The sequence below is a fragment of the Ailuropoda melanoleuca genome, chromosome 16 (assembly GCF_002007445.2).
Source record: "Ailuropoda melanoleuca isolate Jingjing chromosome 16, ASM200744v2, whole genome shotgun sequence".
Lineage (NCBI taxonomy): Eukaryota > Metazoa > Chordata > Mammalia > Carnivora > Ursidae > Ailuropoda > Ailuropoda melanoleuca.
In genome coordinates, this window is record NC_048233.1 from 86,586,084 (window position 1) to 86,601,279 (window position 15,196).

The 15,196-nt window shown below is 47.9% G+C and overlaps 1 protein-coding gene across 1 annotated transcript in view; it reads left to right on the top strand.

Annotated features, from left to right (window-relative positions):
• PPP6R3 (protein phosphatase 6 regulatory subunit 3) overlaps positions 1-13,113 on the top strand; it is a 101,099-nt gene extending 87,986 nt beyond the window's left edge. The window contains 4 exon segments of the mRNA XM_034644845.1: positions 1,239-1,345; positions 2,811-2,961; positions 7,223-7,342; positions 10,879-13,113. Coding sequence (XP_034500736.1) covers positions 1,239-1,345; positions 2,811-2,961; positions 7,223-7,342; positions 10,879-10,930 — 430 coding nt within the window. The 3' untranslated portion in view covers positions 10,931-13,113.
• The last annotated feature ends 2,083 nt before the right edge of the window (positions 13,114-15,196 follow it).

A 15,196-nucleotide genomic window follows, 5' to 3' on the forward strand; every position in this document is an offset into this window, starting at 1 on the left:
CGCATCAGGCTCCCCGCTCCGCTGAGAGCCTGCTTCTTCCTCTCCCACTACCCCGCTTCCTCTCCCACTCCCTCTCGCTGGCTGTCTCTCTCTGTCAAATGAATAAATAAAATCTTTTAAAAAATGAAACAAAACAGGATTGAGGAGAATAGAAATGAGGTGGAGCCAAGAACTGACAGGCACCTCACTGGAACGTTTCAGAAAATGCAGAATGTATCGTGAATTTAACAGCTACTATGAGCTTGTATTTCACTTGGAGCTAGTCTGGTGCTCTCACCTGGCAGGGATGGCTGTCCCTCTTACTGTTGGTAGTATTCTTGATGATGGCAACCTGGCATTTTATAATTTTCCTGAATAATATCGCCAACATTTGAGTAGTAACCATGGATTTCTTGTCTTACTAGGCTTAGTTTGATCTGCTAAACATTGTTTTATTTGTCTCCACTACCCCATTTGTTGCTCTCCCTGCTCTGACAAGTAGTGTTTTTAACCAATCACTGGCAAGCCAGGAGCACAGACTGTTAGGAGCTCATGGTTACTGTCTTCAGCAGACCAGAGAGCTGGCTAATTTACCACCTGGCTTTATGGCAGTTCTAGGGATAGAAGGAAACTGTAGTTCAGGGACGACAGTGAGATTTGTGGGAAATGTTTCCAAAGTATTGCGATTATTCCACGGACTCGACTCTAGCACTGGACAGTCGAGATTTCACCTCTTGCTTTCTTCTGTCTTTTGTAACTAGGGGATACAAGCCCTTGGTTAGTGGGAATGTTGTTGAAGCAGCTCGCTTCCCTTTACCCCTTGTGCACGGGTCATGTTTTCTCGTTAAGTATCATTCAGGTCCTCAGACAGCCAGGCTCAGTGTGACTAGGGATTTTCCTAAGATCGGCCCCGCAGGTACAGTTGATGGCGCACACCGTCAGCCCCCGCTGTCCCAGCCCTGGGAGCCTGGTGACAAGGGGGAGGGTGAGAGACTGGTGCATTTTGAACCTTTCTGCAAACCTCTGTGACACCCCGTGCTCCCGTCCTGCTGATGTGGCAGGATATTTACCGGCCCGTGCTCACCTGCACCGCCAGCAGCCCTCTGCACCTGGCTCTGCCTCTGTGTCGCTGGAGTTTGTGACCGAGTGCCCGTGTTGCCCCAGTGGGGCCAGAACTGTCTTTCCAAGGGTTTTTGTGAACCACGGTAACTGAGGGCTGTTTGCCATTGCTAACATCTGAATTTTCTCTTTTCTAAAAGTACGAAAGATTCTTTAAGGAGTAATTCTCCAGTGGAAATGGAAACCAGCACTGAGCCGATGGGCCCTCTGACTCCCAGTGTTGCCACACTGGCCTCGCAGCCGGAAGGTGGGTGTGGAGAGCAGGATACCAGACGACACAGCCTGCTGGCCGCTCAGCTAATGGCTGCTCAGGCTTGGACTGTGTGCTTAGTTTTCTAGATCTGAAAAGTTGTTTCTGTCCACATAACCATTTATGAAGCCAGTCCTGACTCTCAGGCTCAAGGACTCAAAGGAGTTAGGGAGTTGAGATGGTAGGCCTAAGGTCTACAGGGCAACTGATGAAAAGAAATTGTGTATTCATTCCAGAACCAGGCATGGTGATTCTGGAAGGCATAAGGGATCTGAGTTACCAGTTGTTCAGTCCTGTCACTGTACAGAAATGAAAACAGGCCCAGAAAAGAGGAGTGTCTTAGTCTGTAGTGCCCAGTGTGAGTAAAATCAGAATTAGATGTGTGTTTCCAAGCCTATCTGGTACTCAGTTGTTTTATCACTTGGAGTTTGCTTTGCTGGAGCACCCGTGTGTGTCTCAGCATGTTTCAGGCTATAAGGCTGTTTATTTTCATCTCACCTTTATGAACACTTGAGATGGTCAGGGGTATCCAGTGGGTTGTCATGTTCAAACTGCACACGTTGTTCCTTGCAGAGGCCCTGAGCTCTTTTCAGCCTGATGAATGGGGTTTGGGAGGTGGGGTTTGAGAGAGGGAGGTTGGTGAAAGAGGGGTGAGGAATCAGTATATGGAGGGGAGAAAGAAGCAATTTCTTAGAAAAAGAAAGGGGGACATGGGTGGGGGGGGCACAAGAACCAAGGGGCAGGAAAGGTAATAAAACCAGTAACTAATATGGGTCATATTTGTCATTCATTTAAACATTTTATATAAATGACCCCATTTTATCTCTTAAGTTCTTCAGGTGGGTTTAGTTAACTTCATTTTATGGATAAGAAAACTCTTGCCCTAGAATGATACAGCTAGTAAGTGGTGAGGCTGGGGTTTGCATTCAGGGAGTGTGACTTCAGAGCCCAAGCTTTATAACCAGTATAGCATATGGCTCCCTATTACAGAACGAAGAAATAATCCACAAGGAACCATAAGAAAGTAACTTAAAAAAAAAAAAAAAAGGACCCAGGTGGGACCCAACTGAAAGGAAAAGGATGCATGAGAATAGTACCCTGAATAAACTATAACCTCAGTACTTGTGGGGTGACGTGGGCAGAGGCTAGAATATATCTGTCTGCCTACTGCATCCTCGGCTGTGGACTGGAACACCCCCAGAATAGGAAGGCTGGCTGGGAGAAGTTAGGTGAGTGGGTAGACACTGGACTGGGAAGACCAGAGGGGCCCACTGGTCCTGTGCTAAAGAAACCCTGTGGGGTGTGGGCATTTTTAAGAAGCCTGTGCCTGTTAAGAAGTGGCCTAGGCTCTCTCTTTTTCAGGCAGTAGATGGAACATCAGGTAGGTGGGTCCCCACAGAGGGTGAGGGACACCTGTTGTTGATTCGGTACACGTGACCGTCCACTGCGTGTTCTTTCCCAGCACCAGCCAGTGTGGCCATGGAAGCCAGCTCTGACGGAGAGGAGGACGCAGATAGTGCAGACAAGGTAACTGAGACAGTGATGAATGGCGGCATGAAGGAAACGCTCAGCCTCACTGTAGACGCCAAGACAGAAACCGCAGTCTTCAAAAGGTAACCAGGGCCAGATCCTGCTGGCAGCTTCAGGTCGTTGGGGGCGGGGGGAACACCTCAAGTGTTAGCATCTTTAATTTGATTCAGATGTGGGTTCAGACATTAGCCTGACATCATTTTAGTCTCCGTTTCGCCCCATGAATCTGCATGAAGACAGGGAGAGTTTGGGGTCCCCGAGTGCCTTTCCCCTCTCTTCTAGTCCTCAGAAGACTGTAGATTAAGTCTAGTGGGTTCAGAATACAGGAGAATAAAAAACGGACACGTCTGTAGCCAAATAGAAACTGGCCCATCAAAACCAGAGGGTCGGTGCCCTGCACACTGTCTTCTCCAGACGTAATGCACTTAGTAGAATTCAGCAGAACGATAGCTTGAACAGTCTGTTTGGAAATGAACCTCACTTCTAAATTCATGGATCAAAAAAGGAATCCTACTGGAAACTAGGAACATAAACATGAAAGAGCAGCAACGGCACTTGTGGCAGAGCTGGGGCTGCGGCGGGGTCGGCGCCCGAGGCTGCATCTCTGTGCCCTGCAGAGTCCTGCGGAGCAGTAGGCGTGCGGCCCACCTCGTGGTGAGGTTCCTGCAAAACACAGCCAGCGCAGAAGGGGAGCACGGATTCCCCATGGCGGCACATATGCACGAGAGTCCACAAAGTTAAAAGCTAGCCAACCGAATCCAGCAGGGTGTTCCTGAGTCATGACGGAAGACGTGTCAGTGCGGGTAAGGATAGGGTGACCCGGTGAAGCACACTGAGGGTGATTCACAGACCCATAAGGAAAGACCATTTGGACCTTAGGTAGTTGGAGAGGAACATTTGATGAAAATTAAAGCCATTCACGACTTTTTGGCAGTTGAGGAATAGAAAGTGGATCCTTGAAACTGCTAAAGGAGGGTTCTGAAAATCTCTAGTGAACTTGATTCTTCACAGTCTGGCCTGAGAAATACGCCCCTCCAAGACACACCCGGACATGGGGCGGGCCTGCGGCCTCTGCCGCTCTTCAGCGCGGGGCTGGCAGTCCTAGCCAGTGCTGCATAAATAAAAATAAAGAGAAGGCATAAAGATTTGAAAGACTGAAATGGTTCTTGCTTGTTTGTAGTATTATTTTCTACACAAGAATTCCAAACAGATCCATGAACAGGCATCAGAATTACTAGGGAAGTTTAGCAAGTGCATCCTGTAATCCAGTAGGACATGTGCTAGATGGGCCCCCTTTTAAACTAAAATGTTAATAAGCCTTGTCTATAAGTTCAAAAGGCATAGTAGAGACCTAAGTAAAGAGAAATATGTCATGTTTGTTAATGAGAGGATATCTTTGGCATTTTTTAACAAACTAATGTATAAAATGAATGCATTTCTAATCAAAATCGCGGTGGAGCTTTTCGTGATTAAGAGGCTGATGGTGATATTCAAAAAGAAAACCAAAGAGCCGGAAATAACCAGGGTCATTTTGAAGAAGGAAGGGAGGGAGGCATCACTAGGTGAGATCTCCTTATGGATGTGCTGTGCAGGTTAACCCCACACTTACAGGAACTCGGTGTGTGCTGGAATGGTGTTAAAGTCGGTGAGGAGAGAATGGACTGAGGAGTAGTGATTACCCATGTCAGGGAAAAATAAAATTAAATCTGTCTCAACGTAAATATGAAAGGCAAAAGTACAACTTTGAGAAGAAAACATGAGAGTGTATCTTTGTAATTTGGAGGCTGAAGGTTTTTTAACCATAAAAAAGCCAAACCATAAAGGAAGATGTTGATGAATTTTATTTAATTTCTGGTCTTCTAAATGATAAAATGAAAAGACCCACCATTACCTGCAAAGGAAGATTCAGGAGCAGGATCTAAGAAAAACCTAATATCAACAAGAAAAAGTCAAGCTAATTAGTAGGTTTTAAATGGACAAAGGACACATGCAAGCCATTATCTGTGGCGGTAAACGGAGCAAACCAGCTCCAGAGCGGACCGGCTTTACAAGTACATAGGATGTGCTGGATGCATAATGATTCGATGCTGCTTCATGCACTTTCGTCTGCCTATTCCTACCTCAGTTGTTGCAGAAAGTAGAAAAAGTGCAAAACCTGCTGGATCTTTTTATGAGGCCATGAAATCTTAATTCCAAAATCAGATAAGGGTGATTACAGAAAACAATCAGCTCTTACCACTTACAAGCAAAACTAAATGCAGAAATGCTGTAGAAAATATTTGCTAACCGAATACAGTATCCTATTAAAAATAATTCATAATGACAAGTTAGGGTTTTCCGTGGACCATCAAGAAAAGTGTCATTTATGATAGGTTAACAGACTGAGGGGAAATCATTTGAGTTTTTTGAAAACACTTTGATAAAGTTCCATACCTGCATATAATTAAAGCTGAGCACAACAGGGGCAGCTGGGTGGCTCAGTCAGTTAAGCGTTCAAGTCTTGGTTTCAGCTCAGGTCATGATCTCTCTCAAATAAATAAAAATCTTGAAAACACACACAAAGCTGAGCAAAACAGGAACAGAAATGAATTTCCTTAACTTGCAAAAGTTAAATACGAAAATACTAAAGCAGAACTTACACTTAATGAGGAAGTTGCAGATGCTGTCGCTTTAAGGTAAGGAACAAATAAGGCTGTCCGTTGTCGCTGGCACTGTATAGATAGTCCTGGGCAGTGTTCCGAGGAAAGAAAAACAGTGTAGGTAAAGATCAGATAAGTGATAATACCTATCACCTACCACTGAGTCAGTAGCCAACTTTTGTAACGTAAGAGTTCAGCAAAGCTGCCGGGTAACAGCCGTAGCCTTAAACATACCTTTCTCCGCATCAGTAATAAGCAACTAGGATGCATAATAAAAGGCAAAGTACCAGTCATAAGGTACATCAAACTTAAGATAATTCCTAAATAATTAGACCCACATATCTAGAGAGAAAACTTGAAACCGTGCCGGTAAAAGCAGCCCCAGAAGAGTAGTCACGTGGAGGCCATGGCCTCTCTGTGCAGAGGGCTGTGAGGAGCAGGTGGGGTGGGGAGGCTCACGCCATGGGGCACTGTGCCATCAACACCGGAAACATGGATCTTCCAAACCGTGCTGAGTTACAGAGAAAAATGCAATGAGGTGTGCAATTCAGAGCCATTTCTGTGCCTCATAGTACACGTATAGGTAATGACCATATATTTTCTAAGAAAGTAACATGTAGGAAGCACATCAGGGTAGTTGCTTTCATGGGGAAGGAGTGGAGAATGGGGATAAAGAGGAGTAAGGAACCAGGTGACTTGGGTTGTCAACAAATCTTTAGACTTTGTTTCAGTTTCCTCCTTATAAATTGCCTAGACCCATCTAAAAGCCACCCAAGAAATCATCTTAAAGTTAGTTTTTTTGTAAGCAAATCCAGGACGGGACTCTGCTCTGGGAATGATGGCCCTTCCCAGAGGGGACCTCCAGCTGCCCTTTAGCGGATTCTAGCGCTGCCTTGATGATTTCAAAACGGGAAGTGCAGACGGGACAGGTAACGGTCTTACTTGTACAGCCCGCAAACAATCAAAAGCGTTTGCAGCTTGTCTTTCTCTGCCAGGAGCCATCAAATGTGGAGATAACCCTTCCTGTATTTTGTTTGCCCCCTTAGGGTCCGTTCTCACCTCTTCTGGCCGACATTCTTGGCTCTCTTCCTTCACGATGTCTGTACTTCTCATGCACTGTCAGGGGGCAGCTCGAGGAGCTCCATGCTGGTGCAGGCCCTGGTACCCTGCCCCTGCAACAGGAGCAGCAAGCTGATAGGGGTCTCTCCTGCTGACTGTTGAATGCTGGGCTGGGCCCTGAGAGCAAAATGCCTTAACTAAAGACTCATTCCTTCGAACAGGTTCATTTGACACCTCCACCGAGTCTGCTGTTCTGCTTATGTGCAGTCGTGGACATAGTTCCCCCCACATTCCTCATTTGTAGGAGTATTCTGAAACTCTTGTACATTTCTTTTTCTGTTTTGCGCACTTGGCTTCAGAGTGTTGAAATCCTATCGGTATGTACAGTAATGCGGGCCATTCTTTATCAGACACCAGCTGCATTACATTGTCCCTCCTTTGGTTCCCTCTCGTGTGTGATCCTTTCCTTTCGTGATTTCCCGGTCACTGTCTGTGGTCCCCGTGGCCCCTCCCCTGAGCATGCTCGGCCCCAGGGCTTTACTCCATGGCCACCATGACTTCCAGGGTCATTTGCATGTGCCTTCATCCTCCACCGGGGCCGCCACCTGGGATGTCTTAACGCCGCCTGTCCTCCTCTTTACTGCAGTGAGGAAGGAAAACTGTCTACCTCTCAAGATGCTGCTTGTAAAGATGTGGAGGAGAGCCCTGAGACAGCAGAGGCGAAGTCTGCGGGCCCCCGGCCCCCCAGCAGTAGCCCAGAGCAGAGGTAACTCCCCACTTCCTCAGATCTGCCCAGGCCCTACTCCGGCTGTGGCTGTTGTCTCCCAGGAGCTGGGAGGGAAGTTGGCATCCAGGGCCGGGGAGCGGGGAGATGGGAGGGGTCCTTACAGGTGTCCTCAGGCATTCAGGGACTTCCTAAGCACAGGAGCATTTTCTCAGGCCACGTCTAGGCAGGGTGCCTGAGCCAAGAACTCAGAAAAGTTTATTTCCTTACCCCAAAAGCCAAAAACTGACTGGTTTTTGGAGATTCAGTACCATTACTGACTCTTTAAGAAATTACTCAGTGGAAAGGAAGGATTTCCGATGCCGGTCCGATGCCGGCATACCTTCCCCTGCATGTGTTTTGGTTTGGTTTGGTTTGTTTTGGTTTTGGTTTTTGAGGAGGTGCTAAGTTGAGGCTGATACTGAGCCCCTCTGGGATTGAGGTCCCTAGGCAGTTGCAGCCAAGTTCTCATGGGGTCCACGGGGTCACCAGCCACAAGCAACCCCTGGTGCCCTTTTTCCCGTAATCATGCATGTGTGACACACGGGGAGGGCCTTCCTGGAGACCCTTTTATAGGTGTAGCTAAATATTCTAACTCTTAGATGATTCCCTGTATAGTTTCGTGTGTGCCCAATGTTTGTCTTGATTAAGTGTGAAAACTCCACTGCCAGAGCTGAGTGATTTGGAATGTGATGTTTTCTTTCTAGTCACCTATTGCTTAGACTGAGCCAGTGGTCTGAAGGGATAGGCCAAGCCAAAGCCTCAGCCGCCGAGGGCCGGCGCCCCGGCCCATACGCACGGCCTCGCAGGTAGAGCAAGGGCGGCCTCCGATTGCTCCAGAGCTCGCGCCAGAAGATGAGGATTTGCCCTTGGACCACAAGGAACTTTGCTCAGCACTTCCCAGAGTTAACTTTTCTGTTATATATATCTAAGTTTGTACATTCCTTCCATAAGGAATAAAGTAACCTTTAAAGCCATTTCAGAGAAGTTGTACTTTCCCCCTCACCAGACCCCCCACACCCAAAATCTTTGTCACTTTAGGGGTGACATAACCCGTGGGAACCAGCAGGGGGCGCACTCTGTTCACTGGTTGGCAAATCTCTGTAGTGGAGCCAACCCTGCTTGGGAATTACAGCCAGAATGAGGGGTTTGCTTCCATGATTTAAAAAAAAAAAAAAAAAATTGGCGTATAAAACAAATTAATTATAAGAACTATTTGAGCATGTTGGCTCTAGTGAAGGCTTCGGGAGGGGGAGGCACGGTGACACTGCAGCGTTAAGGGATCCAGCCCCAGGTATACTTCGAAGTGTCCTGGGCAAGTCACCTTTTTCACCTGGGGTTTTCAGTGGATATTTTTTCAAAGGTATTTTGTGGGATCTTATTCCTAGTCAGTTATGTCAGCTCCCTAATTTCTAGCTACAAATTTCCTTTATATTGAGAGCTGCTTAGAAGGCAGGACAATCCAGGTCTATTCCAGTTTGGAGTTGCTTCAGGAGTCTCTTTGTTTCTCAGACATAAATGATACAGGATGCTCTGGGATCATTTTCTTGGCTCTCTGGAGGGCAGAACTGCTTGCTTTGGGAGAACCCGCTTGCTCTTCTGCCCGCCTAGAGATGTCTGGCGTGAAGAGCCCTGCCTCTCAATCTGCCGAACTGAGGTGGTGGGGGGAACCTCGGGCCAGTGAACAAAGGCAAGGGCATCACTTGTGTCCACGCGTTCATCCGTCTGTCCTTCCTCCATCCAACACACGAGAGTGTGGCAGCCGGTGTGGTCTAGGCCTGGGGGGAAAGCAGTGGCATCACACGTGTAGAAAGGTGCTGCTGAAGGATCGGGACAGCTGCATGGGAGATCAGAAGTCCCACTTAGATGGGGCAGTGGAGGAGGGCCTCTCAGAAGGTGGCTTTGAGCTGCTGTGATGGAAGGGAGGAGGTAAGTGGTCCAGCGCGTCCCATCTGTGTCCTAAGAGCGATGTACGGGAGGTAGAGAGCCATTGGGGCTTGTCAGATGCGCTCTTCCCCATGTGGTTGCTGTCCAGCCAGGCTATCGTGAGCCCTTGGGTTGACACATGCGCACTACTGCACTGAACGACTTGCACTGCCACGAAATTTAATGTTACAGCTACTGTGGATCGAGCACGTGCGATGCCTATGCTGGCCAGTGTGCCAAGCACTCGGCACACATCACATACTCACCCACCTTTAGTGGGGATTGTTGTCCCCCTTTTCACAGGGGGAGTAGCTGAGCTGGGAGAGGGTAGAAAATGGACTTGAGACCTGGCAGCTTGTGAGTGGTGATGGTGGGATCTGTACCCCGTGTGTCTGCTGGCAAAATCCCGGTGTCCCTGGTTCTCAGACACCATGAGTGTAAGCAGAGTGCGTTGCTCGTGGAGCCAGCTTCCTGGCTCTGTCACAGTTGGCAGGTGTCTGAAGCCTTGGGCTTGAGAGTTGCAGGCTGGTCCAGAAGCACCCTGTGTGCTTCCCAGTGCGTCTCAAAGCACCCTTTCCCAAGCCTGCTTTGTAAATTGTGGGAACGCCACCAAGACTGTCTTACGTGTTCAGGGAGGAAGGTCAAATTTGTGTATCTGCCACCATACTGTTATCTAGCCTCCCCTCCCCTCCCCCTCTTTCTTTTGAGAGGGACGGAGGGCACACTCAGGGTAGGGAGGGAGAGAGAATCTTAAGTTGTCTCCTGACACTGGGCTCGATCTTACGACCTTGAGAGCATGACCTGAGCCAAGATCAAAAGTCGGAGGCTTAACCGACTGAGCCACCCGGGCGCCCCTAGCATTCCCTCTTCTGTGCTCCCAACTTCAACCCTAACACTTGCCTGGCGGGAGCACAGTCGTTAGAGTGCACACCTGGTTCGAGAGCTGGTCCTGTTTACAAGCCTTTTTCCCCCTCTTTCAGTAGAAGAATCCTGCTTTTCAAGTGAAATTTTATGTGGATTCTAATACATGGAACAAATAAAAAGCTGTTTAAAGGAGGGAATGAGCACATGGCTCGTGACAGGTCTGGGAGCAACAGTCTAAAAACGACTGACCTAGTCTCCACTTGTGCTGAGACGCTGAGGTGGGATGGCTTCATGGAACTCTGCTCTGCTGCAGCCCTTGCTAAATGCCTGTTGGCCACAGCTGAGGTGAAGCTTAGAAACTGTTCGATTGCCTGGAGTTTTCGATAAATGCGTTTGTGGAACATTCTACGGAATAACTCCTAAGTGTCAGGCTTGTGCTAGACGTTGCATAAACAATAAGGAACTAAACGGGGCGCCTGGGTGGCTCAGTCGTTAATCGTCTGCCTTCGGCTCAGGGCGTGATCCCAGAGTCCTGGGATCGAGCCCCACATCGGGCTCTTCTGCTGGGAGCCTGCTTCTCCCTCTCCCACTCCCCCCTGCTTATGTTCCCTCTCTCGCTGGCTCTCTCTCTCTGTCAAATAAATAAATAAAATCTTTAAAAAAAAAGAAACTAAACGTCCCACCCTCAGGGAGCTAAACCAAGTTCATTTTGCTTTAAGTGCCTAAGGTGTGTGTCTCTTCTTCTGCAGGACTGACCAGCCAAGCATGCCAGGCGATACGTCTGTCAACGGCCCTGTATGATGAGTGACCCCTGCTGCTGCTGACTGAGGACTGCAGGCCGCCACCGCTCGGGGCCTCTGGAGACTTCACCTGGAGCCCGCCAAGCTGTCACTGCTGCACTCACTCTGCAAGGGATCAGGACCAGCAACCTTTATATTCTAGATTCTAAGACATTGTACAGAGAAATCCAGAAGTGTAAAAATATTGCACATTGACAAATACCAAGAATTTTTGCGTATGTTTATATTGTATTGTTCTAAATAATGGGTAGCCTGTGAAATAAGATCGTGCCGCCCATGTAATAATAGTAGTAATACTCTAGTTAAAATGGCTGTAAGAATAGTTTTATAAAAGTGAGGACACAGAGCTATTGTATTTGAAGCATAACTATTTGACAATTATTAGTGTGACCAAAGTCTTAGGCAGTTTTCATACATTTTTCACCTTGTACAAAATTCTGAATTCATTTCTCCTCCAGGCTGGTAAGGAGTTGTAGGGTTGAAATGCCCTCTAAGTGTTATTTTGGTTGTTCTAACTTACAAACGTGATTTTGAATAAGAAATATTTGGTGTTCTTTTTATAACCAGTTTTTGATTGGTAACTGTTTTCTGTATTGTTTTAAACGGATCAAAAAATGTTAAGTCTATTGGTAGAGATAAAGTATTTATTGCTACAACTTAGTTGATAAATTGATGTTGTTGTAAAGCCATATGTTCTGTTAAAGTCTTGTTTGCTTGAAATGGTTACTCCTACAGGTGAAACACTAGACTATTTGGAGTGTACATGGCTTGTGGTTTGAGTTACTTTGTTTTTTGTTTTTGTTTTTGTTTTCGTTTTTTGTTTTGTTTTGGTAGTTCCTCTGCCTTTTAACCCATTCGCCAAAATTGACCTTGTTAACAAGCATCACCAATGAACATTTCTGAGCAGTTTGCGTATTTAACAGACCTAAACCGTATCAGGCAGGCCAGTCGAAGAACGCTCGTGCTGCGCATGGATCAGAGCGTGTTCATTTCACAGGCTCGTTACCAGCCGGAAGTCGGAACCTGGCGCCTGAGCATGGGAATGGTCCTCTGCACCTGGTAAGGTTTCCACGCGTAAATTCTAAACCAGTGTGGTTTTTTTAGAACTGGTTTGTGTATATATATAGTGATTATGGATACTAATTCAATGTAATTTATAATTTTCTATGTCAATATAAAAATTCATCACGGCCTTCTCAAACAGCTGAAGCAATATACCGTATATTGCCATATCGTCTGGGGAAAGGGTTCAATTTCTTCACCTCTTGCACTTCTAGATGCAGATCAGGTTTTCATTTCTGTAATAGAAAACTATTCACGTATTTTTACATCATTTGTTTGTCCTGACCAGTATTTAAAACCAAAAGGTTATTCTGAATAATGGCCAACGATTTTTTTAGAACTAGCATCCCAAGCAGCGTGCCTAAACATTACATTGCATATGGAAATAAAAAAAAAAATCAAACGTTTAATGCCTTATTTCTTATTTACTTTTCCATTGTAAATGGTGTAGAAATTCTGTGTGAGGCGTCCCGAGGCAGATGTAGCCCTCAAGGACAGCGGGGTCAGCGGTGCACCCTGGGACAGATGGTGGGGTGTCTCCCTCGGCCCTGGCGAGCCCCCTCAGGAACCCTTTCTGTCGTGAGCTCCTCTCAGAAGACATTCTCCTCACGCGTTCCCTGGAACCTAGCGCCGCCAGAGGACAGGGCTCCTTTCGCTTGTCTCAAGGATGCTGACTCCGTGACCCAGGACCTTGGGGACCATGGACGGCTGGTACGCTCTCGTCTCGCCTGGTGGAGCCTTGCCGGCCACCGCAGGGGCTTGGCTGCAGGGATGGCTCTCGCCGCCTCTGCGCCGTTTGCATTCGGTTGGCTTCTCCATCCCACCCAAGGTAACGGCATCTGTGTCATCCCACCTACTGCTGATGCCCGAGCACTTGAGGTTGCCCTTTGTAGTAGTGTTTTGGTTAGCTCACGTTACGTGGCAGGGAAAGGACACGAGGTTGGAAAGAAGAAAGTCTTGCGGGTGCCAGCCCCAGGGCCAGGAGCAAGTACACTCTCATTTAGTCTCTAGTTTCTGTGTATTGGCCATACTGAATTGCAGGACTAACAGATGTCTACAATACAGTACCTGTATTAAAAATAAGTACAACAAAAATAAAGCCTGATTCTTTGTTTCCAGAAATCTCTTGTACCTTGCTTGGGCTTTAATAACCAGACAAGGTGTGTGGGGGCACCATTGATTTTTTTTTTTTTTTACTGTTTTTTTAATTCAAATTCAGTTTAACATATACTGTATTATCAGTTTCAGAGGTAGACGTTAGTGACTCATCAGTTGCATACAACACCCCCTGCTCATGACGTCCCGTGCCCTCCTTAGTGCCCATCCCCCAGGTACCCCATCCCCCACCCCCTCCTCTCCAGCAGCCCTCAGTTTGTTTCCTAGAGTTAAGAGTCTCTTACGGTTTGTGTCTCTGATTTGGTCTTATTTCCCTCTCTTCCCCAATACTCCTCTGTTTTGTTTCTTAGATTCCACTTATGAGTGAGATCATATGTTAATTATCTTTCTTTGACATTTCTTTTTTTTTTTTTTTAAGATTTTTATTTATTTATTTGACAGAGATAGAGACAGCCAGCGAGAGAGGGAACACAAGCAGGGGGAGTGGGAGAGGAAGAAGCAGGCTCACAGCAGAGGAGCCTGATGTGGGGCTCGATCCCATAACGCCGGGATCACGCCCTGAGCCGAAGGCAGACGCTTAACCGCTATGCCACCCAGGCGCCCCTTTCTTTGACATTTCACTTAGCATAATACCTTCTAGTTCTGTCCATGTTGTTGCAGATGGCAAGATCTCATTCTTTTTGCTGGCTGAGTAGTAGTCCATTGTGTAAACACACCACATCATCTTTATCCACTCATCTGTCGATGGACATCTGGGCTCTTTCCATAGTTTGGCTGTTGTGGACATGGCTGCTATGAACATTGATTTTTAGGGGTCAGGGCTTCCTGACATCAGCTCGCAGACTGTCTGCCAGATCCCGAGTTCAGGGTATGCCATCCCTAGGGGCAGGGCCTCGTCTTGCTGCAGCTGTCATCCAAGCACCCGGAACCATCCGTGTCTGATGTGCGGGTGCTCTGTGAGTTTCCTTCTGATGGAGAACTGCCACTAGCTCTTGACTTCGATGGTCGGTCTGGTCCTCTAGCTTCTCACCTGCCCCGTGGGTTGCACTTCTCCAATCTGTATTCCTTGGCCTCCAGCCCTACCAGTAACTCTTCAGTGGTAGAATTTCTCTGGTGTTCTGTAATGATGTTTCACATGGTGCTACGTCACAGCTGCTGGGTTTTCACGCTTCTTCCACCTGTTGACATGAACAAGTGTGGTTCCTGCTCCCCAGAGCCCACCGGTCAAGGGCCCTCTATGCTGGTCCAGGCATATGGCTCCACACACTGGGGCTCTGCAGGCCTCTCGCTGGTTGGTGGAGGGCAGGGCTCCGGGGCCAGGGGCTCGTGTTCACGTCCCACCTCACCCTGTCGTGAGGGCTGACTTCTGTCTGTCCCAGCTGCTTTTCCTGCCAGATGGGACTTGATAGTAACAAGTTTACGGGCCTAAAAGTAGATAGACTAGTTCTTGCCTGTGGTAAGTGCTTAATAAATGTTAGTGTTGACTCTGCTCACTTCTCGGCCCCGTCATGTCACAGGCTAACCTTTCTAATCCTGGCTTTGAGCCTGCTGTTTTGCCTAAAGCCACTGCCTCCTGAAAACTCAGTCCCCTTCTGTCCAGTCAGTTGGCTCCAAGGTCTGCTACGTCCCCTGTGCCCGCTTGGGCCTGCCACCTGTGTCCGCAAGCCGCTTGACTGGAACGCTGCTGTGCGCGTGCCCTGGATGGCTGCTTCTGCACTGCGGTGACAGACTTGAGGGGTCACCCTGCTGGCCCCCTTGCACACCCCGTGTCCGTTCTTCACCTTGATGCCCTTTCCTCTCTGGATCCCGCTCCCATCCTTGTTAATCCCTTTGCAGTCCATGTTCAGCATTCGGCGTAGGCTGGCTTCATTTGCCCTCCCCGTCTCGACCAGTTCCTCAGTACCTACCCCGAAACCGGTGACACGGGCTGCCTTTGCAGCCACCCCCCACATCTGTTCTGCATGTGTCAGGCGAGGCCCACCGCTGGTGGTGGTGCACGCTGCCTTGGGTGAGGCACGTGGTTTGCCTTGGTTTTGATTTTCGGGGGATTCTCTGCCTGTTCACGGAGAACGGAGTTCCTACTCTTTGG